At 44.3% G+C, this 26,358-nt stretch overlaps 1 protein-coding gene, 1 long non-coding RNA gene and 1 other non-coding gene across 4 annotated transcripts; 1 reads left to right on the top strand and 2 right to left on the bottom strand.

Moving 5' to 3' along the window:
• Positions 1-103: 103 nt before the first annotated feature.
• Positions 104-25,692, bottom strand: LOC144093757 (uncharacterized). The gene is made up of 6 exons (XR_013306320.1): positions 25,128-25,692; positions 23,722-23,882; positions 17,613-17,906; positions 8,113-8,311; positions 1,379-1,468; positions 104-925 (listed from the first exon to the last, which is right to left on the bottom strand). It is a non-coding gene; the product is annotated as an uncharacterized LOC144093757 (long non-coding RNA).
• On the top strand, positions 1,462-15,724 carry LOC144093755 (uncharacterized). Of its 2 annotated transcripts, XR_013306319.1 has the most exons (6): positions 1,462-3,257; positions 3,588-3,756; positions 11,372-11,449; positions 14,358-14,410; positions 14,485-14,607; positions 14,703-15,724. XR_013306319.1 is itself a non-coding variant. In XM_077627452.1 (5 exons), the coding sequence occupies exons 1-5, from the start codon at positions 3,038-3,040 to the stop codon at positions 14,529-14,531; spliced, it is 567 nt and encodes a 188-aa protein (XP_077483578.1). In that variant the 5' UTR covers positions 1,462-3,037; the 3' UTR covers positions 14,532-14,695. The 2 variants fall into 2 exon arrangements, 1 of the variants encoding a protein (XP_077483578.1); XM_077627452.1 differs by lacking the exon at positions 14,703-15,724 and having other exon boundaries at positions 14,485-14,695.
• Positions 24,934-25,125, bottom strand: LOC144095735 (U2 spliceosomal RNA). Its single transcript, XR_013306757.1, has one exon. It is a non-coding gene; the product is annotated as a U2 spliceosomal RNA (small nuclear RNA).
• Positions 25,693-26,358: the final 666 nt, after the last annotated feature.

The following is a 26,358-nucleotide window of genomic DNA, read 5'->3' as shown; positions in this document are numbered from 1 at the left end:
CTGCAATTGGATTTTCCGCAAATGTGGGCTGTAGTGCCGGCACACCATACGCACAAAAAAAGGGAATGATAAGTGCAAGGAAAAACAACGCAAAAACAGCTGGGTCGGTATAACAAGACAATGCAACCTTTATTCCCCAGAGCTCTGTTCATTCCCTTCTCTCGTCCATTCATATTAAACCGCTGGATGTGTGTTGTTCCGAGGCGTCCTACCATTGCAGACTTTGCCAAGTGCAGAGTGGTCGCCTTGCCACAGGTGCTGATGAGTCGTTCATTGGCATCACTGGTGTCACTTCAAGAACAGCAGTTGGTAACAATGGGTCATGACCCACCAGGTCCTGTTATTGCTCCGCTTACCAACCACGACAGCAAATAAAATCAGCTTGTGAATGTGTGCAATACATCAAACAAGCCAGAGGCACACATACCCACACTGGTAACAAAATTCTGAGTACGACGAACGACATAATTTGAGGCAATAACAATAATAAAAATACTTCAGCTTATCATGCATTTTGTGTTGGATATATGCTTCTTGTTCAGGTCATGAGAATTTTCACAATGGACTTTCTAAGCGATGGTCATGAATGTGGGCGGAGCTTCACTTTAGAATAGTATTGAAACTGGCGATACAGTGCTCCCATGTCCTAGCCGGAAGTGGCACAGGTACAATACAAGGACTAGCCACTCGGCGCTTCGGAAGAGCCAGCATATTAACAGAGGTACCAGGACAAATCGAGCACAGAAATTCACCAGTGCGCCAAAGGGATGGCAAAGTGAAAGCCATTTTTCCACAATAACAATAAAATCCAAGGTGAATGTCCTACTGCCGAAACAAGTTGCCAGTTGTTACCAGCTCGTTCAATCCAAGTGAAACTGAACTGAAGATCAACTGGCCACCCAAGCCAAAGAAGCTGTAAGGAATACTGGAAAAGACAACAAAAGACAACAGATTAAAACAGGTTCAAAAGACAACAGATTAACTACAAATAAACAAAGTGCAATTATGTGAATATGCGCTAAAATATGAAATAGTAATTCAAATGAGAAACAATATGCCCTCGGAGGTACATCACACTCGCAGAGACATTTCAATAATACTATGTGCCTCTTCTGGCATTATTTCTTAATCTGACACCTGGCAAGAACAGACTGCTAGAAATATCCTGAGAAAGGGTTTGTTCCTTAACAACTGGTTTATTGTTCATTATAGAAAATTTTGAGCAGCCTCTTGCCATGAAATTGGTTCTGTGAAGTCGCTATAAAATAGCCAGTGAAATAGTTCCCGAAATTATTCAGCAACGCAGATATTAGCAGAAAGAAAAAAGCCTAGAGCAACTGTCAAAACTGCAGTGGCACCGAATCAAAGAAACGCTTACCTTGGTACTTCTGACTGACTGCTTTTTCCTTTTCTTTTTGAGCCAGAAAGAGTTGTAGGCATGCTGCCACCGTGCCCATTGCACGGCACACTGAAAACAGCATTTATACATGTGCTAGATGTACTGTCAGCAGGAAAAAATACAAAGGGCATAGGAGACGTACAGCGCTAAGGAAGCATCGACCAGATTGTATTACACTGTAACCAAGAATAGCTGCATGTTGTTGAAATCACGTTAGGTGAATCCATTTTGTGCTCATACGAGACATACACATATATTTGTGCACAGCTAATTACCTTTCCTTGAGTTCAATCCATTAGAACATGACTGTGCCAGTCATTACAGCAAGTTGCTAATACATACTCAACGCTGATAAGCTAGGATCCTTGCACGTATGACTTGTCACTATTGTGTTACGTTAGATGTCGGAAGCTGCAGTAAGCTTGCACAGGACAACATTAGAAAAGCAGAGCGAGTTCTGTGGAACCCTTGTGTTCATGGGGTATGCACGAGCTATGAGGAACGCTGTAGTGGAGGGCTCCAGACTATCACCTCGGGAATTCTTTATTATGCACTGACATTGCACAGCACTCAAGTATTTTGCATTTCACCTTCATCGAAACACAAGCACTACGGCCAGGATCAAACCCACGACCTCGGGATCAGCAGCTGAACTGGCACCAAAGAAACACGGCCACCGTGGTGGCAGATACCAGACTTTCACTACGAGTAATCATGCTATAATTGTTGACAGCAGACTTATTTCACAGCTAGTCATTCTCAATTGAATTTGGGCATTTTTTGAGAAGCCATGTGCCTGTACGCCTATTATATGCAGGGGGCAAGACCAGAAAATTTTTCATTGTGTTCTTGCTTTGGAATGAAGACAAAACTACAGTAAACATTGATCACCACATTAAATTCACTTATACTTGATAAATAATTTACAGTTTCCTTCTCTGCCGTTTCAGTTTCATCAGTTGAATGATGGTTGTGAGGTCACAATTAAAGCAACAACCAGGTCACAAAAGGCACAGAAAAACTGCATATACCAGCTGTTCATTCACTCACTGCAATTTCACCTTCTGGAGTAGGCTAGCATGAGAGTTGTAGCAAATGATAACCAGTAATTATATTTTAGTGCTCTCTTAAGTATATTCCAGTTATTGTGTGCCTCACCCACTGTGCCTTACCTCATTTGTCTCATACATACTTGTCATGCTAAAACTACAGCTTGGCTACTGTAACCTACACTAAAACTACATGAGGGAAGGTACTCAATTACAAATCATTTATTGAGCATGGGTGAACTCTGTGCTGATCCATCTTTACTAATGTCTTACGCATCATTCGAAAGCAAAAACACTAGGAGAGATTTGGTGTCTCCACCCCTTAAGGCAGGAACGCGCAGAAGGCAAGAGACATGGGGTTCCTCAGCAAATTTTGAAAGTCGTTGGGATTCCGCAAGGCTAAAACAATTTAATATATGCCGCAAATTGCCATCTATACGTCAACCTCCAAACTCGCACTGCTCCCTGGCCAAAAAGAAAGTTGACTGCAAATGTATGTCAGTGGATACCCTCCCCATCCTTCTTTGCCACCCTGCTCGTTGTTATACACTTCCTTGCATGGCATGCAGCACGTGCGCAACTCAAAGCAATGAATGCGCAACAGTACAATCACAAAGCCAATAGTCAGAGGAAAATGGAGATAAAAAGCAACAGAACAGCTCTCTTGTGTATAACTTGGCTGACTAGTGGCAACAAGAACAGCAAACGGTTAGGCAGTTTCAAATTCCTGCGTGCCCAGGAGGTTACAGGAAGTATATGTTCCCATAGCGGTTCATCCAGGACAGCATCTGCCAGTGCGAGCGAGCCAGGTAAGTAGCTTGCAATTTTTTTTTTTTACCAGAACCAATTTTCAAACAAATTTAACTTTTTTTACACATGGAGCTTAATGCGTCCTATGGGGGATGAGCATTGGCATGGGGTCTGTGGTACCCACGGCTCAGGTGAAATGTTACCCCTGCATATAGGCAGGCACCGCATATGTCGATGCCCCCAATTTCGAATGGTTGTTTTTGTAATAAACGGTTGACTTACAGGTGACAATATACAGTATAGTAAGTACAGTACGCGTTATGACTTTTTGAATTGCTACTGAAAGGGTAAGCTGCTGAGTGGACATTGCTGCTGTTATTTCTTTCCAGTACATCGGCATTATCACCTTCATGACTATTTTGCTGGTGCCGATCCACTTCCACTCGTGTGTTTAGGGAAGGGGGGCTATCATGGCAATCCAGGCACGCTGGTTCTGTGGCCCCAGTCTTGCACTCCCACTCAAAAAAGCCTGCCGTGCTCACCTATTGTATGCACAAGGTATGACTTCATTTTCTTTTGGCCTTGGCAGTGATATCTTTAAAACAGCATCCCGTTGCCACTTGAACCTTCCACAGCTGCACACAGTGAAGCAGCCGTGCTGAACTTCTCAATCCTGCCCTCTGTCCATCCGCGTGCATGCTGGTAGTCTGGCGCAGCAGGAAGCGTCATATATGTTTGTTTTTTTTATATATAAATCCGGGTGATAAATTACGGGTGCACTAATTACGCGAATAAATATGGTAATATCTCAATCAACTGGGCGTAACTTTCGCAACTATGGCACCATAGACTTTTTCATGTGATATACACCTGATGAGACGAAGATATCAAGAATGAGGAGCAATGATATAGAACAGACGCAGAAAATTTATTTTGGACGGGTCTGCAATGGTCATTGGGCATTACAAGCCTTCTAAACATAAGCTCAACATGCAAGCAAGCATCAATGGTGTGTGCAATGCCAGGGTGGGAATACAATATGAACGTTTGCGCAAGCACTACCATATTTACATGAGTCTAACAAGAGCTTCTTTTTTTTGTCTGCTCACTTCACTGCTTTCACAAAGCACCTGACGTTATATTCAGAACCAACAGTGCTGGTCTTTGGGGTGGGCAACCAGTGCGGTCGTACAGGGTGCCAGCATGAAGGGGACACCGACCCTGTCGGTCGTGAGGCATTAGGTTCGGCTGACTCCGAAGGACTCACACAAAAGATCAGTCAGTGCCGCTGTCTTGGCCGTCCTCTCCGCATGTCGCCTGTTCCGAAGCTAGCACGCCACCGCTAGCAACAAAGCCAGCGGGGCTTCAAGCAGGAGACTCGTGTCCCCGCTGCAACCCGGCAAGCGCAGGGGAGAGAAGAAAGCTAATCCTTTGCCGCCATAGGCATCAGCTTGAGAAGTCTGTGCTCTCTGTGCGATGACCTTCCTGCCCGTGCCCACTGGTGGGGCCCTGATCACGGAAGCGTGCCTCGCCACCACACAAGGAAAAAAACTGAATCGGCACCATCGTCGCAAAAACACAAGGCACGAGAATCTGAGGTGGCATTATGGTACCTCATGCATTATAAAATAAAGATGCACAGACTAAGTACATCAAATGACCAAAGCTGATTCTTTTTTGCCTCTGATGCCTGCATTCTTGGCTCGCAATGTCACAAGTGCTGGAAGGTGAATGCGCAGTACGTCGGCAAAAATGCTGGGGCGCAAACTGCCTTACGCTGCGCCATCTAATAACTGGCATGTGTGTTTTGTAGTGTGCTAATTCAAGGGCTTGGGAGCAATGCAATGGAGTGAACCGACTGAGCTCAATAAGTAGAGATCTAGCTCTATGCGACTGTTTGTTACTAAATGGACAATTTACTAAATGGACACTTCCCTTCATTACGAGGAACTAATTGCTCCTATTAATCTTGGAATAGCTATAGTGTGTGTCGCTTTGGTGTCCACTCTATTCATGCCTCTAGCATTGGCTGGTTTCTTATAAAGGTTTAAATCAATCAGGCAGCCAGTATTTGCGATTTGTTCGTGCACGCAACCTTCTTGAATAATAATGGAAGTTGTCTGGAAATGCAACTAAACTTAATTTTCACTGATAAGCCTCTTTGCGTACGTGTTCTTGGACCGTATGAGCTGCTTGAAATGTCAGCGTTAACTCTGTCACCCGCTGGGACCTATATAGGTATAACCTAAGGCAGAATCATGGTGACGACTGCTGGCTGGTGCTATTAATTCGTGGTCTTCCTTCAGGCTTCAGATATCGCAATACACAGGTCACATTAATGGACTGTCAAAACAATTTTGTTTTAATATCAGGTGTCCCCCAGAAAAGAAAAAAATGAATCGGGAAAAGGTAAATCTAAAGAAATTGACGGCTGCGGGAGGGGGGGGGGGGGGGGGTGCTTTGACAGGAGGGCGCCGAATGAGGTAATTAAGGCTGGCCCTGGGAACCAAAGTGCCACTACAAGATTTTTACTACAGTGACCTTCCCCACACGACTCACATGCTGCTAGAAGAAGCCAACTTTCTGACGGTGGTGCAGACCATCCAGACTGGGCAGCACGAAACACAAAGCAGCGGTGGCACAGTGGCGACGGGTGACCACTGCTGCGCGAGGACTGAGTGCGTTAATGCGTCAGCGGCTTAAATTTGCTGCGCTCGATGTCGTGCACATTTATCCAGTGTTACTTAAAAGAAAATAAACGTATGCGTTGCTTCCTCATTTTTTCATACCATGATCACCGTTCCTTCCATGACCTTGGCTGTTGTTAGTACAACTTGAACTGGCTGCAATCACGTTATAATCAATATTTTTTTATTTCTGTGCAGTCTCAAACTTTCCTCTTGCGTTATATTTGTTGTCACATTATGCAAGTGTATAAACACGGTAATTAGGACGTGCCCATGGCATTCGCTGCACAGAGCAGACCACGTTCAATGCCTTTCTAAAGGGAGTCTACTGTATTAACGACCGATATTTCGGATTCTGGGGAGTCCGAATGTTCGATTTTTTGGATAAAAATAATGGCCAGAAATACTGTGAAGATCGTTTTTTTTTCAGCAGAAGGTAAGTTTTTTTTTTTTGACATAATATAGATGCAAGCAGGCATCGCTGTCTAAACCGACCAGTGTGAAAGGCGCCATCTTGGATTTATATGGAGTCAAATGGGCTGGTTTATGATAGGCCTGGCTATTTGTTCCTCACGGTTGCCACTGAGATGACCTACAAAGAAAAGCACACTATTGTGCTAAAAATGGGCAGATGCAGCATCTGCCACTGCCCGTTACGGCAGTGTCCACCATGGCCAGGTAGCTGCAGTTCGTGTCTGCTACAGGCACAAGCAACAGATGGTAGCAGCCGTCAAGCGCACACCTGATACCTTGCTTGCACACATGGCACCTCGTAGAAGAAGATCACACCTGCAGTGTCCACGTGCATTTGTTTTCAACTAGTTTTCTGAGTAGCAGATTAATTTTCATAAACTGCCTAGAGGGTGTCACTTGTGAAAAAGGCGTCTCGTACTACTTGATTGTGACATCAATATCCGGCTGAAATTTGGGTGTGCCTAAATGCCTGAATGCTCCTTGCAAGGAGAAAATTTGCTGAACGAAAGCCAAGGAATTATGTGCCTCATGAGGATGTACCTGGGAAAGAGAATTCTTTAGGCACCGCAGGTTTTATGAACTTCTGAGATCCGAGGGGGATGACCTTGGTTTCAGGGGGGGGGACCGTGCCTGTGTCTTCCACATGCATTTGTTTTCAACCAGTTTTCACCAACTCCCCAGAGGGTGCCATGCCTTGTGAAAAAGGCAGATTACTCAAAGGTATAAATGAGCAGCACACTTTTCTTCAAGGCAGCATTTCTCTGGATGTACAGTCCACTTGAAATGTTTCCAAGAACAATGCAGAAGTAAAAAATTTTTCAGAGCGAACCTAATGTTCCCCCTAAAATTGCTTATATCTGTATGTCAGCCCCTATACACTGAAAGTTGCCATGTGGTTTTCAGTGATTCACATCCCCATCACCTTGTTAAATGTACGAGGAACATTCATTAACTGCTGTGTTTCACTGCTCTCCTCATAACATGAAGCACTCACCGTTGAGTTTTGTAGCGATAGCTACATTACGGTAGCATTCTGAGCCTTCGGCACTGTGGCGGTGGCGGCACTGCCACCCTGTGGCTGTGCCGCCACGCTGTCACGTGGTTGGTCACGTGATGCGGAGCAGCTGCCGGTGGCGCGGCGCCATGGCTGTTCACGTGGTTCGTCACGTGATTAATCACGTGACCAAGTTCCACTCGGCAAGCTGTAGCTATCGCGTCACTCCAGGTTTAACCGGAGCTAAACCACCGCCAATTTTTTCTGATAATGTCAGCAGAAAAAGGCCAATGTCAAAATGGTGCTTTAGTTTGAGCTCTTCATAGTGCACCTTGTTAAGGTTTAGTTTGCATGTCTAATACACTCATGAAGTGCACTGGCCACTAGTTTTTAAAAGCATGCTGGCAGTAAACTCGTTGTCAGATCCGGTGGTTCTTAGGCCTGTGCAGTTTTTTGCACAAAACGAAGCCTCATCTCACCTTAACACTAGTGGTGGCGGACGTCAGAAAACCGGTGACATGGTAACTAGTAGGGTAGCCAAATCCTAATAGTTAACTCCTTAACTACTGCAGTTAGGCCATATTTAGATTTGTAGCTGGCCATCACAGCCATGTAATCTGCCTTGGCTGCAGTTGTGTAAGAGATGTAGTGTAATGAAAATGTGATTACACTGAGCACAGTGGAACAACAAATCCTAGCCATTTTGTGTGTCATTCGAAAATAGCGCAGCTACGGAATGAACACAGCAACAGCACCCACCAGAACATGTCCCTCAGCTGCGCACGTGTGACGTCAAAGCCTATGTCCAACCTGGGTAGCTGCTTGGTGCTCCACCCACCTGCTCAGGCTGGAGCGGGATGGCGCATCTGCTCATGCAGTTGCCAATCAACTTTGAGTTTGGCCAGTCAAGGTCACAATCCTCATTGATGGCGGCACCACTTGGGGATTTCCAGATCTCCTGGGAGGAAGAAGCATCAAACACTATGCTCATTAATGGTGACAATAGTTGCTATTCACAAAGAATCATTCACAGCAATGGTAGACATGGTACCACTCCTGTGCAAAGCAAGTGAAGAGATCTACTAGAAGGCATACACCAGGGTCAACAACCAACAAATTCTGGTACTCTAATCAGTCACCAGGTGGGGCTTAGCAAGGGTGACGTGTTCATGGTTTACATTTAACCCCCTAGTGGACTTGGACAAGCCAGGCTGGTCATTAGCACAATGTCATTTCTGGCTCATGACGAGTCCAGCTGATCATGTGCTTTCTGGCAGTCCACGTCGGGTTTAAGGCAAGTAGGGCTCTAACGCAACAGCATTAAGGAGCTCGGTCACAGAAAATCCGGCCTAGCCGTCGGCATTGTTCACTGTGAGGGAAAAATCCAAGAAAAATCCCCAGAGAAGAAACCTAGGAGGCAGATGGGCCACCTAGGTCATGTGACCTTGCGGTGTCATCGCAACCTTCCCACCAGCTTGTGAGCATCGCTTAACTGCAGTTCAACTGCACCAGAAGTAGTGGGAGGACTCCTAGGGATCGATGAATGTAGAGTAGAGAATGACCAATTCTACATGTATGGGAATCAACCTAATACCTTATCAGGTCATACCCTTAAGGCGGAGCTTAAATGGCCCCTCCAAATTTTTTGTTTTGCTGACGGCAGCATGGGTACTAAACCTCCGCCTTTACAGTAAGCAGAGGCGCGAGATCCCCTTTACGGTTACTCACCATCCCTCTAAAGAGGTTTGCGGACACATTTAAAAGCTAGGCCAGTCAACCCATGAAGCACGTGTGTTAATGTTGGATTGAGGAATAAGGTCACGACAGTCGCTTTTGTAACAAATAACTGGATATATTTATAGCGAGCAGTTCTAATGACACTAATAACAAAAGCTATAACAACTTCGTGACAAAAGACTGGGAAAAAAAAATCCTAACTGTTAGCAAATACAGTGATTAAGCGAAGGATATAGGTAACACAAAACAAGTTTTCTAAACGGTAAGTATGAGCAGAGAGTTACACTAAAGATACAATGGACAAAATACTAAGGACAATCAATGTTCAAACAAGGGCTAAAATATTCTCCAGGTCAACAGTCAGGGGCTAAAAAGTTCTCTCACAGCTTTCTAGACCCGAGGATGGTCTGTAGTCTGAGAGTCGATCAGCAGCAGCGGGCGTACGAGATGACGAGGAAGATTTGTGTTGTATTGGGTTTTATGGTGCACAATCAGCTCAGGCTATCATGCGCCAAACACATGGTATAATTTATTTCAAGAATTGGGTGTCCTCAGCGAAAGTCCTTGTCAGGACAAGGACTTGGAGGAGCCCAACAAATCAAATGTAAAACTCAGCCTCAGGCCTGAGAAAATGGATGAGGTGTATCATAAAACGCGTCAAAGCACAGGGTAAGAATTTTTAGAGTTAATAGTTCTTTGATATTATACTTTGTTTAAGATCGCTGCGTCTTTCAGAAAACTAAAAACGGATTAATTGCATTGTATTTTATTGGGTTTAATGGCGCATAAGCAACTAAGGCTATCATGCGCCAAGCTCAAGGTATAAGAAATTGTTTTGTAAAGATTTTTACACAGATAAAAAATTATGACAGTGTAGAAAGCTTAAAAAGTTATTTACTTCTACCTAGTATTGACAGCAAAACAATATTGATAAACGGCTAATATTAAAAGTTTCAAAGGAGGTCGGGTAACATCATCAGCCGTCCTTAACTGTGCAAGGACTGGAGGCCCCCAACCAATCAGACACAATACCTCAGCCCCTTTTCTCGGGAATGAGAAAGTGGCTGAGGTGCATCAGGCGAAGCACTAGGTCATGTTTTATATCCATTTAAGAACACCAGCTTCTGTTAAAAATCTAAAAACAAAAGACATGTCCACAATTGCATTTTCACCTAAGAGCAGTGCTGGGTGAAAAGGGATGCATTGATTATAAAATGGAGAAAAGCACTTTTTCCTTAGCTTTTCCAGTTGCGAGCATGTAACTTTAAGTTCATCTCCACATGTGCAAACTGGTTTGTCTCTTTTGTAAGCAGAAAGTTGTGTGTAATGTGTGTGTGGCCTATACGGAGATGGCAGATAAGGACTTCCTTGGAACGTTTTTGGTGCACAGATGACTTCCATTGGCCTAAAACTGGTTTCATTAGGTGTAGTTTGTTATTTATTTCATTGTTCCAAGTGGACTGCCATTTTTTTCCTTGCATTACAATGCAGAATTTTTATGCAATCTCTATAGGGCATATTTACATTTTTAATTTGCTTGCCGCAGGCTTGAGAAGCGCACAAATCTGCTCTTTCATTGCCTTTTATGCCGACATGACTAGGTATCCAGCAGAGTCTTAAGTTTTGTCCTTGAGCTATGGCTGTTGTAATGTTGTGTATGAGGTCGCCAAGCAGCGGAGTTATTGCATTTCTGGAATTAAGGGCTGTAAGCACACTTAGAGAGTCTCTGTAAATAATACTGTTGGCAAGGTTCTCCTTTACTATTTTTCTATGGCTACACACATGGCGTAGCATTCGGCAGTGAAGATGGATGCACACTGTGGAAGTGTTACTATTTTATTCCGATTCCCTTGTGCCACTGTGCTACCAACGTACGCCTCTGTTTTTGACTTATCTGTATAATATGCTGTGAAAGTACTGTGTTTTTCCTCGAGTGTAAAAAATTCTTTCATTATAGCTTCTTCCGGCATTTGTTTTTTGTGAAACTGTGTGAGAGTGAAATCACAGATTTCAGGGAACTTATACCATGGTGGCAGTGGACCTCGCCTTCGAGCAATGCTTGGCAATATGTCTAGTACGCCGAGGTTCTGGCACATCTCTTTCAATCGCAAGAGCAGTGGCCTGGTAGCTTGCGGGTTATTGTTAAAGAGTATTCTAGATGGGCACATTGTAATGATGAAATAACAAACATGTTTGTGCAGTGAACGAAATTTTAAAATGTACGAGCATGTGAGCATGGCTTATCTGTCTACAGTGATGGCTCATTGGTTTCTACATACAGACTGTTTATGAATGACGTCCTGTTTGCACCAGTGGAAAGACGCAAGCCGAAATTATGTGCTGGATCCAGTCGCTTAAGGTACGATGGTTTTGCTGATCCATAAACTATACAACCATAATCTAAGGTACAGCATACTACAGAGCGATAAATTTGTAACAGACATGTCCTATCGGAGCCCCAGTGTTTTTCATGAAAGTATTTTTAGTATATTCAAGGATTTAGAAGCTTTCTTTTTGAGGGTGTTAATGTGTGGCAGGAATGTGAGTTTTTCATCAAAAGTTATTCCCAAAAACTTGTGCTCAACTTTTACTGGTATTGTGACTTCATTTAGATAAAGTGTGGGATCAGTGTGCAACCCTCTTTTCAGCTAGAACAGAACACCTACTGACTTTTGCGTGGAAAACTTGAAACCATTTTTATCTGTCCATGTCGTCAGTTTGCTTACTGTCAGTTGTATTTGTCTCTCGCATGTTGTTATGTTTGAGGATGTGCAGGCTATTTGGAGATCATCGACGTAGACTGAATACATGATAGTCTTGGGGATTATTTTAGCTATGGAATTCATTTTTATAATAAACAGGGTCGTGCTTAATATATACACCCCTGAGGTACTCCATTTTCCTGAATGAATTTCCTTGACAGCGTTGAGCCTAGGCGTACATGGAAAGAACAGTTTGAAAGGAAGTCATTTAGGCTGTTTAACATCCTACCACGGATACCTAGGTCACCTAGGTCACGGAGAATCTCAAACCTCCAAGTTGTATCATATGCTTTCTCCATATTGAAGAAGACCGCGAGACAGTCCTGTTTGTGTATAAACGCTTCCCTAATTGTGTTTTCGAGATGAACAAGATGGTCAGTTGTTGAGCATGCCTTTTTAAAACTGCATTGATGGACGTTGAGAAGTTCGTGGGAATCGAGGACAAATGTTAGTCTTGTATTTAGGACACTTGAAAGATTTTGCGAGACAGCTTGTAAGTGCTATTGGTCTATGGCTTTCAGGTGAAGTTGTTGGTTTCCTAGATTTCAGGCTCTTTTCCACACCTGAGGTATTTTCTTTCTATGAATATTTTGTTAAAGAAAGTCAGGAGTGCCTCTACGGCAGGCTGGGAAAGATGGGCAAGCATTTGATAGTGTATCTGATCGGGTCCTGGAGCAGTTTTTTTGCCGGCAGACAGTTCTCTATTGATTTTTTGGAGAGTAATTAACTTGTTGTATTCCTGGTTTGCACCTCCACTTGTTGGAAGTCTGTTTTTCGGCTATATTTTTGTATTTTAGGAATGACTGCGAACAGTGAGACGAACTGGAAACTGGCGCGAAGTGTTCCCCCAAAATGTCTGCCTGTCCTTTTATGCCTGTTTGTGCGCCAGGTGTTGTCCAGAAGGGAATTGTGATCTAATTTTCAAAACTATTAAACATTTTTTTTATGTTGTTTGACTGCTTATAGAAGTAACATAACTTTGCCATGAGGTTTTATCTGCACTGCGACGGACGTACCTAGCTTTGGCTCTTGCCTTTTTAAAATATACGTGGTTCTCTTGTGGTGAATACCTACGAAATTTACCCCAAGCTCTGTTTTGTAGTTTTTTGGCTTACTTGCAGACTTTTGTACATCACACTTTGCGGTTTTGATGCACCGCTCCTGAAGAATGGGGAATAGTTAAATGTACGGCAGTTATGATGCAATTCATGAACTTATCACTTATTTCATCAATTCTCAGATTTTCTAAAGCAATTTATTCTAGTGTGGCTTCTGTTCTAAATAGTTCCCAGTCTGCTAAATGAAGTTTCCAAGGACACAGCTTTGTTGGGATGATTTCTGGTGGGGATATTAAACTGATTAATACAGCAAGATGATTGCTGCCATATGGGTTGTCAATGACACCCCATTTAAAATCGTTAAAAACACAAGGTGAACAAAAAGATAAATCTAGACAGCTCATTTTCCCACTACTTGGAGAACAGTAAGTGTGTCTGCCCGTGTTCAGCAGGCATACATTGTTGCAGAGAATAAAATCTTCCAGAATTCTGCCCCTGACGTCCGTATATTCACTTCCCCAAAAGGAGGAGTGAGCATTAAAATCCCCAACTGAAAGGTCCAGCTCTGGTAGTTGTATTAAAAGCGTTTCTAAATCGTGAAGTGTGATGGTTAGGTGAGGTTCAGTGTATATGAAGCATATTGTTATGGTTTTAAAATCGAGAACGGTCACAGCAACTGCCTCATATGAGGTTTTTAGGTTGATTTTCTGAGTTGCAACACCCCCTGGACCGCAATAGCAGCACCTTCAGAGAGCCTGCTTGAGTTCGCTCGGTCGCAACGAAAGACAATTGGTACTTAAGAATATTTTTGTTCTGTGGTCCTAGGTTAGTCTCCTGCATGGAGACACAGTGCTACCGGGGAGAATGAATTTAAAATATGTTACGTCAGTGTAGTGTAAAATTCCACGACAGTTCCAGCAACTGTTTTGTATTTTGAAAGAAACATAAATCCTTGAATTGAATTGAATTCAATAGACTAGATAGGGATGAGGTTTAAAACCTAGGCTGATGGGTCTCTTGGAACAGTTATTGGAATTTTATCCCTTTTTTTTTTTTGCTCGATAGAACTTTGCCGCCGCTGCAGCGGGGCGAGGGAGGAGCTGTGTCCATCGCATCCTTGGATAAGCTGGACGAACTCGCTGAACGCACAGCTGTTTTCATGTTGGACCTCTCCGTGTAAGGAGGGGCCTTAGGGACGGCAGACCGCGCGGCCTGTTTCGTGGGTGGTGGCGCAGAACTAGCTGCGGCCACCAGGGGCACAGGTGGCCCTACTCCAGGCTCACTGTTTGTGAGCTGTGCAGGTGCCGATGGCCGCTGTGATGCTGTGCCCTGTTGCACCACAGCAGAGTAGGTTGGGTTCTGCCCCAACGGGAGTCATTTCCGCGCTTCTCTGAACATTATGTTTTCTTTTACTTTGAGTGTAATAATTTCTTTTTCTTTTTTCCAGGCTGGGCATGCCCATGAGTAAGCCGGGTGGCTGCCCTCACAGTTTACGCAAAGGTAGGGCTTGACATCAGTTTTCAGCGAGATGGTTGTAAGAAGTACATTTAACGCAGATCTGTTTGCCCCGGCAGCTATGCAAACCGTGGCCATACTTCTGGCATTTGTAGCATCGACGTAAGTTTGGAATGTATGGTCTCAGCTTAATTTTGGTGTATCCGACCTCTACAGACTCTGGAAGTGTGCTTGAAGCGAAGGTGAGGACAATGTGCTTTGTTTGGGTTTCTTTATCGTCGTGTCTGGTTTTAATCCTGTACACGTTCGTGACATTCTGTTCCTTTATGCCTTCCAGAAGTTCCTCCTCACTCAAGCATCTTAGGTCATCGTCTGAAATGACTCCACAGACTATTCAATGATCGGTCTGGGCTGACTAGTACAGGAATGTCTCCAAAGCAAGTGACTTCTTGCAGTTTTTCATGCTGGTTGTTATAAAGAACTTCAAGTAGAAGGTCTCCATTAGCTTTTTTTTTTTAGTTTGTACCCCTGGCCTATGGTGTCTGAGAGTTTTTGTCACGTGAAACGATGAAATGAGTCTAGCAGTTTTTTCTTCGTGGTTGGAGTGAACCACGTGAAATCTTGGAAAGTTATAGGGATTCTTTGCAAAGAACCTTGCTGTCATATCGGTGTGCCCTCTCTTCAGAGGGCGATCAGAAAAAAGGAATGAAGTAGCCATAAAATACATTTGTTGTTCGGTCATGGTGCCAGCCAACCACCACGGAGTCCAACAAGGGGACGCAACAGGAACTTGAAAGCAAGTCATGCCCACGCCAGCTATACATCGCAACTATAACCAAATATGACGCAACTCAGGGTAGTTGGTCGCACAAGGTTACCCCTGGCTGCCAGGAAAAGAGGAAAAACCGAGAAGGGAGGAGGAAACAGGAAAGTTCTAAGAAAGATGGTAGGAAAGTGAAAGACAGAGGGGAGGATAGGAAAAGGCGACTGCCGATTTCCACTGGTCGGGTCAGGCCGGAGGTGCCGTCTAAAGGAAGCTGGGGCCAAAGTGGTGTGTTGCCTCCGCCGAGGAGCTTTAAAGGTCCAAACACTCGGCATCGGCTCAACCACCAGGTTCCCCTTTTCTCCGGACACGGCGATGCCACGCACGGATAAGCGCAAGTACTTGGGTCCACGGTGACGCACTGCTCACCATCATCCCCCTGCAGGGATATCCCTGTGGATGCTCGGGAACCCGTGGTATCGCCACTCACCAACGCCTGCATGCTGCAGACGCCCCCCTGTGGGGGCGAGGACGGGGAAGAGTTGATCATGGGAAATGCTCACTTTGCCAGAGCATATTGGCCCGTACAGGATGGGGCTCACCTTTTTATCCTCCGAATTGGGTTCACCTCGCGACCGTCAAGGACACGGGCCAGCCGGTCACTGCCCTGTTGGAACATTTTCGGAGGCACGGGGACCCTCCTGAACAATGGCTGCGACGTGTAGAGTAGTCGGTGTTCAACCCTTTCACTGCCACCCCCGAGATAACTCTGGCAACCACACATGCACACCCCCTGCTTCTGCAACTCATTTTGGCTATTTAACTCGCTCCCTGCCACTCCCGATAACACTCGTGCAAAAAAAAAAGAAGCAAGCATGTCGTGCCATCTAAGAAGAGGGCTCATAAATTCATAGAACTTGTGGAGTAAATTTTAAACAGATGGAGCGCATGTTTCTACATCCGCGTCACTCCGTTTTGGCCTCAGCAGAGCAGCCATGGCGAGGCAGCGTGCCACGTGCGTCCGCGCTTTGACGGATGAGGAAATTCAAGAACTGCTTAAGAATTCGGACTCTGATAGTGACAACAAGGAAGCAGCCCACCTAAGTGCCTTGTCTAGTGAAGACAGCGATGAAGAGCCTCTGCCACCTAAAAATCTGCGTAACAAGAGGAAATCCGATGAGCAAGATTTCTGCTGGAAGAAGAAAGAGTTCAAGCCTCAGGAGCATGCTTTCAACCCATCTTATCTTAGTAATGCATCACAGTGCATTGCAAGCATAAAATTTCCAGGAAACTAAAAAAAGACATGCAAAACCAACCACGGCAGGGAGTGTGCAGCAGTGATTAAAAAACCCGGCAGTGAAAGGGTTAAGTCATGAGCCATAAGAACAACACCTATAAAATTGCAGATACACCAATTTTTTGTCATTACAAACCTTGAAGCAGGCTGGCTTAAGCGTACATTGTAGCGAATTAAACTTGTATAAGCGAATATATTTCTTTTTTTTAGCGCTTCATTTTACCTAAGCACCCACTAACGTCAGGTTGACGAAACTGAAACAGCATGAAAGAAGGAATTCAATTATAAATTATGTAGTGGTCGTAAGCGAATATTACATGGTGAACCATGTATTCTAATGTATACGCAACACTTGAAAGAAGAAAGCGTGCAACTAAAATTAGGTGTGTATGGTCCTTTAAGGGAGGACATGATCAGAGGTGAAATTTTTTATTTTTTGGTGTACGGCATAGAAATTTGGCCAGCTTATTGGGAAGTCCACTGAATGCATCTTAAATACAAACTTTCACCGAAATAACTTGCTTTTGACAAATTTTTATATGCTTCAGTGCTATAGGAGGTATGCACTCAGGCCACAGTGGTCACCATTTTGGCTTCCATGCAGCAGGGCGAAAGGCTACGGTGCATCTCTAATTGTCTCATTCCCCCTCGTCTGGCCTGCACCGCTGAAGCTGGGTGTGAAATGGCGCCCGTAACGTCGCATGAATACCTCTTACATCAAACTTGCAGAAAGCCTAGCTTGACAACAAAACATGGTACGCACCTGCAGTCACTTCAGTTGTACCAAAAGAAATGTTTGACACAGTAACGCTCTTCAAATATTTTTTTAGCAGCTCAATTTTTTCTACACAATGCTTTATATGCACACTTTCATAAAGCACTCATTAATATGTCATTGTCGCACCAATGTGTGCTTCCGATATAAAATGGTAAGCGCTCTGTATGCGTGCAAGCCTATAAAGGAGAGAGAAGGCTTCGAAGGGGAAACTCAAGATTCCACACTTTACACATGCATAACAATGAACAAAACAGCGCATTACACATACACAAAGATAATGCTACAGAAAACACCGCAGTCCTACCATTCTAATGGTCTTCACTTGTAAACCACAAAGTCATACTCATACAGTCTTGCTACCAAGCATGGGTGGTTCGCACGCTATCCTGGATAAAAACCCAGGTGGTACCTTGTTTCAAGAGGCACCGCTGTTCCACGAGAGGAGTGTTGAGGAGGATCAGGTGAAGGGGGTCGGTGCTGCCACGTCGCCTTAACTGGATGTTGATGTTGGAGCGTCCTCGTACCTGTGACGAGGTCTGCGAGGTAGCAACAGCCGCTGGCCAAGTCGTCGTTCCAGTGGCGTTGACACAGGGCCCACGTTCCGAATACAAGGTCAGCGTCGTGATCCACGGGACTGGGGAATCAGCCGGTGGGGACCACAGACGGCCGTGTGCCACCGTCCGCACCTTGAACGTTCCTCCTCCTGTACATGCCGCCACCCCTCCTTTTATGCATCCACTTCATTTTCTTCTACTTCCGCCTCGTTTTCGGTTTCACCATCATCTTCTATATCTTCCGAAAATACCACTGCATATTCTTTTCTTCCCTCTTCTCTTTCTCTCAAGTGCCACATGTCAATTAACGTGCCTTTCCTTAGGTCCACTGTTTTACTCATCCCTCTTTTCTTTTTTGCTCGTGGCAGTCATATTGAAAGTAGTTGAGAAATGAGAAAGTAGTTCATAAATATAGGAAGTCAGTGCATAAAGAATTAATCACGGAACACAATATAACAAACCACATAAGCATCCATAATGCAGCTGTCATGCTATGCTTTCTGCAAGCAGGGCAGTCAGGTAAAAGACAAACACTTGGGAAAACTGGCAATGGAGCACTTACCTTTCACACTGTTCCAGGCTGCCCTACTCCTTGGCTCATCGCTACCTTGTTTGGCATCGGACGTGGTCTTCACCTGCCCAGTTGAGAACGCGAATCAACCCGCGGATTGGACGCAACAGCCTTGCCTACAGATCCATCTGGAAGGAAACCTGTTCTTCGGCTGGCAACCGCGGTCGTTCATCACCAGCGATACCACTATCAGCGCCGGCCACACGGAATATAAGCTGCTGCCCGTGAACGCCCCTCTGGGGCACGACGCCGTATTGGCAATGGAGCACTTACCTTTCACACTGTTCCAGGCTGCCCTACTCCTTGGCTCATCGCTACCTTGTTTGGCATCGGACGTGGTCTTCACCTGCCCAGTTGAGAACGCGAATCAACCCGCGGATTGGACGCAACAGCCTTGCCTACAGATCCATCTGGAAGGAAACCTGTTCTTCGGCTGGCAACCGCGGTCGTTCATCACCAGCGATACCACTATCAGCGCCGGCCACACGGAATATAAGCTGCTGCCCGTGAACGCCCCTCTGGGGCACGACGCCGTATTGGCAATGGAGCACTTACCTTTCACACTGTTCCAGGCTGCCCTACTCCTTGGCTCATCGCTACCTTGTTTGGCATCGGACGTGGTCTTCACCTGCCCAGTTGAGAACGCGAATCAACCCGCGGATTGGACGCAACAGCCTTGCCTACAGATCCATCTGGAAGGAAACCTGTTCTTCGGCTGGCAACCGCGGTCGTTCATCACCAGCGATACCACTATCAGCGCCGGCCACACGGAATATAAGCTGCTGCCCGTGAACGCCCCTCTGGGGCACGACGCCGTATTGGCAATGGAGCACTTACCTTTCACACTGTTCCAGGTGAGTTACCTTGATCATTGCACTTGCCTAAGAAGCAAGAATCGCTGCTTGTTTTTGGTGTCGTGCCCCAGAGAGTGGTTATTTGCCCTTGAAGCATGCGAGGAAACTGTGCAACATTGCTTAAGTAGTTTATTCTTAATTCTTTCCGGGGATGTGGAAACAAACCCCGGACCTGATTCTAATGACATCCTGGCTACTGTGCTGAAGACTGTACAAAGGATCGAATCCGGCCAAGATGGAATTCGAAGTGATTTGAGAGAGTTGAAGCAGTGGCAAGCGTCAGTAGACATTGAACTGAAGCAGTTGTCTTCTAGACTTCGCAGTGTTGAAGTGGACGTTTCAGATCTAAAAAACAATCCCGCTGCGTCTTCGGCTGATTCTCCTGGTGCAGTTTCCAGCGTCATCTCTGACCAGCTCAGAATTATTGAATCGCGTTGTAATGACGCGGAAAACAGGATGAGACGCTGCAACTTGCTTTTTTTCGGCCTTTCCGATGACATATCTGAGACATGGTCAAGTGCTGAAACAAAAGTGATTGACCTGTGCAAGAATGAATTGGACATTACAGTAGATTCATCGCAAATAGAACGGGCACACCGCATTGGTAAATACGACCCGGAAAAGTGCAGGCCAGTGATGGTAAAATTCACATTGTTTAAGGACAAACAACAGATCATTGGGAACGGCATCAAGCTGAAAGGAACTAACTACGCTGTGCGCGAAGATTTCTCCTTTCAGACACGACTGGCTAGAAAGAAGTTGATCGAATTTGCCAAACCACAAAAAGTTCCGTACAAGCTAAATGTCGATAAGCTGAGAATAAACGATAGTGTTTACGTGTACGACGCCGCTACTGACACCGTAAAACTATCTTCCGCATAGGTAAGGTGTTGCTCGGCTACACGTGTCATCAGGAAAGAACAAACATCTTACCGCAATAACACCGCGCAATCGCAGCTCTCCTTACTTTTCACTAACATACGCAGCATTCTTCCTAAGCGCATCGAACTTTGTTCATACCTTGACAATTGTGAATGCGACATTTTAATACTAACCGAAACGTGGCTCCATAAAGATATTAGGAACGATGAAGTCTTGCCTGATATGGACAGTTTCACTATCTACAGAAACGATAGGAGCGACAGAAGGGGAGGAGGGGTGTTGATTGCTGCTAAAAAGCATATAACTTCTTTTCCCGTTGATATTCCTAGTAACTTAGAAATTTTGTGGGTTTGCATCACATCGCCATCTTCCAAGCATCTTCTTGGAGTTTGTTACAGACCACCAGATAGTCCGCAATCATTCGTCTCTGATCTACATGATAACCTAACTGAAGCAAAAGCTAAATTTCCAAAAGCAAGTATTTGTCTACTTGGTGACTTCAACTTTCCCGAAATTGACTGGCCGAGCTTAAGTTCGAGAACACGTGATGGCACTAATTTTGTTCAACTAACTCTCGATTTCTCTTTGGTTCAATTAGTCGAAAAACCTACCCGAGGAAACAATAAGCTTGACCTCGTCTTCTCGTCAGTCCCAGACAATATAAGCCCTATCTCTTATTCTGATGGCTTTAGTGATCACGAACTGCTTAATTTCACGATTTCCATGCCTTCATGCGCACGTGCACAAACACCTAAACGTATTTTTGATTATAACCGCGCTGACTACAATGCCATTAATATAGGGTTACAATCCTTTTGTGACACATATCTTCCGACTTTTTCTCAGCGTTCGGCCAACGAGAACTGGGTTTTGTTCAAAAATAGTTTACTGGAATTGGTACACCGTCATATACCACTGCTCACCCTCCGCACGAACGCGTCTAAACCATGGTTCAACAGGATGTTACATGCATTAAAAAACAAGAAAAAGCGACTATTCAAAGCTGCCAAACGCCTTGGCACACCGGCTTCATGGCAGAAACACAAAACCGCCGAAAAAACATATTGTAGTGCCATCCGCAAAGCAAAGCTTAAATATTATTCCCATGACCTTCAATCTCTTATGACACACAACCCTAAAAAATTTTGGAAAACGATATCACCTATTGACACTCCGGTTCTTGTTTCGTTGTTGGATAACACTGGTGCTCCAGTTATAGAAGAAGAATGCCCACTTATATTTAATAATTATTTTTCTTCAGTGTTCACACAGGAAGACCATTCCACTACTCCACCATTAGTAGATGCCGATTACCAGTACATGAGTCCCATAGAAATAAGTGTCTCCGGTATTGCAGCATTAATAAACAATCTTAAGATTTCGACTTCTGCTGGCATTGATGATATTAATACAAAAATTCTCAAAAGCACAGTGATCCATTCAAGCAATATTCTCTTCCATATATTTCGTCAGTCGCTATCAACTGGTGAAATTCCAAGGGATTGGAAAATTGGTAAAATTATCCCCATCTTCAAATCAGGTGATAAAACGAACGCGCAAAATTATCGCCCCATATCATTGACATCTGTCCCATGTAAGATCCTCGAACACATCATCGTATCAGCAGTGGCGCAGCATCTAGATAGTAATAATTTCTTTTTTTCTAACCAGCACGGGTTCAGGAAAGGCTTCTCTTGTGAGACTCAACTACTGGAATTTACTAACGAGCTACTACACAACATGAACGAGAACTTCCAAACAGACTGCATATTCTTAGATTTCTCAAAAGCATTCGACCGCGTTGCGCACTCACGCTTAATAGGTAAAATTACTTCCCTCAACCTAGACTCACTAACAACCTCATGGCTAAGGAATTTCTTGTCTTTTCGTAAACAGTTCACGGTTGTTAACGGCCACTCATCTCCGTTTAGCGATGTTCTATCTGGTGTTCCTCAAGGAAGCGTCCTGGGCCCGTTGCTGTTCCTGATTTACATTAATGATCTGCCATCTAACATTACATCAACCATTCGCTTGTTCGCAGATGACTGCATAATTTACCGCAAAATCCGATCACCTGCAGACCTTCTTGCACTTCAAAGGGACCTCGATCATGTAACCGCTTGGTGTTCATCCTGGCAAATGTCACTTAACACTGAAAAATGCAAGTTAATGACATTCAGCCGCAAAAAATCTAACTCTTCGTTCAATTACATGCTCGATAACAGCTTAGTCTCTCAGGTGTCTTCTTACAAATACCTCGGTGCCCATTTTTCATGTAACTTGTCCTGGTCCACTCATATACAGAAAATAACAGCTAAAGCATCCCGGACCTTAGGATACCTAAAACGGAATCTTCATGGAACTCCTGCTACTACCCGTAAGCTCGCCTATCAAACATTTGTTCGTCCGCAACTCGAGTATGCATCATCCATTTGGTCACCTCACCAGGCTTATTTAATTAACTCCCTTGAATCAGTCCAAAATCGTGCTGCGCGTTTCATCTCCAGAAACTATGACCGTCACTCAAGCGTCACAAACATTAAATTATCGCTCTCTCTTTGTACCTTGCAATCACGAAGATTAATTGCCCTAATCTGCTTATTTCACAAGATAGTCTATAGCAGTAATCTTTCGACTCTCTCTCTTGCCCAACCTCACCGCATTTCGCGCCGTTTAAACAACCATCTCAGCTTCAAACGCCTTTCAGGTAAAACCGTTGCATTCAATTCATCCGCTTTGCCGCAGGCTATTGTTCACTGGAATGGTCTTCCGGAACACATTGTCAATATTCGTGATCCAGCTTCTTTTAGGACCGAAATAACAGCCATTTTTTCTAAATACTGACGCGTCAATAACTATTGTATAATGATGTTCTTACTGTTTAATGAGTACTAACAGTCAATCAGCATTATATAATCGTGTCATTCATGCTCCTGTTATTACCCCTATTTATGTAATCCCCCCCTCACACAATACTCCATGCTTGGAGCCTGTGAGGCAACGTGAATAAATAAATAAATAAATAAATTTCGGCTTGCTTCCTGCGGCCTCAAAAACATTTTTTGAAATCACTTCTGGGTGGTTTCCGGGGGATATTTTTGGGATATAATTAATAACACCTTACAGATACAAAATGTGGTGTTTTCTAAAATTCTTTTTTTTTTTCAAGATTTTTGTGATGTGAAAGCCGTACAACCCTGAAGTGCTGTAGTGAATTCAAACTATGTATCAACAATTAGACTGTAGCTTCTTTCATGCCTAACGGACTAAAACATACCTTATGCATCACAGCCATCATGCACAGTTGATGAAACAGGAACAGTAAGAGAAAAAATTCAATAGTAAATTATTTTGCTGTCACAGGAAATAAAATACCCCATGATGACTCATGCATAATACGTGTCACACATCATTACAGAGAAGAAAATGTGCAACTGAAATCGGTGTTTATACTCCTTTAAAACTGTTGTGAGGAGTCGTGGCTGAAAAGTAAGGAAGTAAGGAACTATAGAATATCACATCAGGTTCAGTACAGCCTAAAAATATTGCAATTTGCAACTGTAAGGAAGGTGAATACTAAAACAGTACAAAACACAAAACATCAACATTGAGCTGATGGCACCTGCCACCACTCCACATCAAAGTTGCCACTCTCACCGTCCACTTATCCATCTGTTCAGTCTGCAGCTTGCATTTCTTTAGCAGTGATAGCTGATGCAGGAGTTGTGTTCTAGCTGGGAGCACTTGGTGTTGATGTCGGCAGTCTCCTCTTGGAGGTTCGAGAGTTGGAGACATCAATGAGCCCCTGCACAGACAAACTGGCACAGAGAAAAATAAGGACTTAGAAATGCTCCACTATACCAAGCTAAAGATATCAATGCTCTTCTGGGTCTCCCTTCATGTACTTGCTTTGCACCCATACTATATTCATGAGCCACCCAAATAAGCCAGTTCAAAGAGCTACACATAGCAGGAAAGTGGGTATGCTTGTTTAGACATTACCACAGATACCTCACCAAGACTCATATTTTACCTCATCACGTAACATATAATTAAAAAATAATTCACCTTTTACCATTTCTGCCAGTAGCTACTAAACCAAACAGTGACCTACACTATAATGCACTAATACACAACACTGCTGAAGCCAATAGAACATCTGTGTTCCCCACGTTGGGCTTGCATTTTGACTGACCATAGACAAAAAAAAATCATGCCTAACAAACTTGGTAAAAAAGTAATCTTTCAAGCACTTCTTCCAAATGAATACTGTTCCCAGCGTATGTAGTGTTCCCATGAGAGGTAAAAATACAAAGCAGTTTTCCTTCTTAGATATCCTCCACAAGTACATTCTATTTGAGGACTTTCCAATATCAATGCAGTAATGAAAACTAATTTGGTTCTTGAAATAAAAAGAGGCACTCCTGTTCCTATGCTCATCACTGCAGACCAGCTCTTCTACAAAAGCTGCCAACTTGTTTACCTGTTTGGAAAACACTACTGGGTTTCTTCGCTATCCTTATAACCTCAGATGGACTCGTGTGTTTCACTGCACTTCTCTTCCAATATCTGCAATATATTTACAGCAAGACATTTTCATCTCAAGCGGACTTTTTTTCTGTGCACTCATTATACACAAAAGTTTCATTAATTTTTGTCTGATCCATTCACAAGGTGGTTTCAAACAGCTCTTCGCAGCAAGCCCGAAGTCGACAATCGCTGCAGTTCATGGTTGTTCCCACTGCAGTAGGAAAAGCTCGTCGGTTATGTGGAACGTAACTGCCCACAATCACACAATGTGGATTGTGTCAGGTGTTGGTGTGCATTTAACATCTGATTTTAGATTTGATGAGGCCTCACCCCATGAGGGGTGAGTGGGCCGATCCCGGAAGTAGTGCAAGTCCGGGCCAACCCGTGGCGGAGGCGAAGCAAGCTTCAAGCACCCCACCGCATTCCAAAAATATGTTTAATATCTTGGGCCCAATTAGGACCCATATCAGATATTAAGCTGATAAGAACAGGTACTACACTTTGATCTTAGCCAAGAGGCCGAGAAGCGATACCTTAAAATCGGTTTGCAGTTCGAAGTCATTGCGGTTGACCGCCAGACATGCCCCAGAGGCCAGTGAACTCCCTCACTGGCGAGCGTCGCGAGTTCCATCGCATCTCTAAGTCGATCGTTTTGGCGGCGCACTTTGACTGTTTCGACACGTTGCTGCTATTTCAGAGAAGTCTATTATTGCCTAAAATATCCACAATTCGATTACAATCTTTCAGAACCCTGGCCAAACACGATTTCTCCAACGGTCGCCCTGGCGGTGTCGCGAAGTTTATCTGGAAAAATTCCGCGAAATAAGCAAGAAAACAGTATATTATTTCTTTGAATAAAATATCTGAGCTTGTAAATATACCAACGTGTAAAAGTTAAATCCAATTAAAGGCACGTCAAAAAAAAAATCAACAATGCACGCCTCGTCCGTCTACGTACAGAGTCCGGAGCACAATGAATCGCTGTAAGCCGACTTTCGAGCTCTCCGAAAATCCTCTTAATTGGTCGTTTATCGACCTATCAGGTCAGAAAGTACAAGCGCCATAGCGATCTTCCACCGCAAGCATGAAAGCTGGCACGCTCGGTAAGCACGGAGCACTGACACGGAGTTATGTCATTCGCTTGGGTATCGCTTATGCATCTATCTTTTACGTTCTACCATTTATACTGCAATAAATGAATTTCCTACGAAGGTAGTACCTGTTGCTGACAACGCGAAAGGCTCTAGACTAGGGGAGTGCGAATATTGAAATTTTCGAATACGAATCCCCGCCGCGGTGGCTCAGTGGTTAAAGGGACTATGCAACGAATAAAAAGTCACTTGTAAATGTTTTCAATGCTTAGAAATGATGCTAAGAAGCATTCACACAAAGTATGAGTCTTCGGAAATGAGCCGGCAATTTATTATGAACTTTTAAAAACAGTGTTTTTCAAAATTCATGGGCCGACTGGTGCACTCGAAGTGACCGATTTTGGAACTAAAATCGTGGAACAAAGACGTCACTGTACCATGACGTCGCCAGGCCACTACACGCTCTCATTCGCTGGAGCCACGGCAGCCACGACGTCACGGGCACACTTCCGGTAGCCGTGAAAATCGTCTGCTCGTGCCGCCGCGCGACCCTCTTGGGCAAGCGAGCCAGGGCATTGCCTTCGCGCATATGGTTTCAATTTTCCTCTGCCGCCTCCCTCTGTCGGGAGTTCCGGAGCCACTCGCACGGCTCTTCGTGCGCACGCATAGGGCT

This window comes from Amblyomma americanum, chromosome 6 (genome assembly GCF_052857255.1).
Source record: "Amblyomma americanum isolate KBUSLIRL-KWMA chromosome 6, ASM5285725v1, whole genome shotgun sequence".
NCBI classification, from domain to species: Eukaryota; Metazoa; Arthropoda; class Arachnida; order Ixodida; family Ixodidae; genus Amblyomma; species Amblyomma americanum.
Note: the sequence above shows the minus strand (reverse complement) of the source record. Positions and strands in the feature narration are given on the sequence as shown.

Bases quoted from the DNA above. Each gene is read 5' to 3' on its own strand.
- LOC144093755 (XM_077627452.1), top strand. From the start codon at position 3,038: ATGAATGCGCAACAGTACAATCACAAAGCCAATAGTCAGAGGAAAATG. The intron at 3,757-11,371 runs GTATGACTTCAT...TTCTACATACAG, and splicing joins TCACCTATTGTATGCACAAG to ACTGTTTATGAATGACGTCC. The intron at 11,450-14,357 runs GTACGATGGTTT...TCTTTTTTCCAG, and splicing joins GCTGGATCCAGTCGCTTAAG to GCTGGGCATGCCCATGAGTA.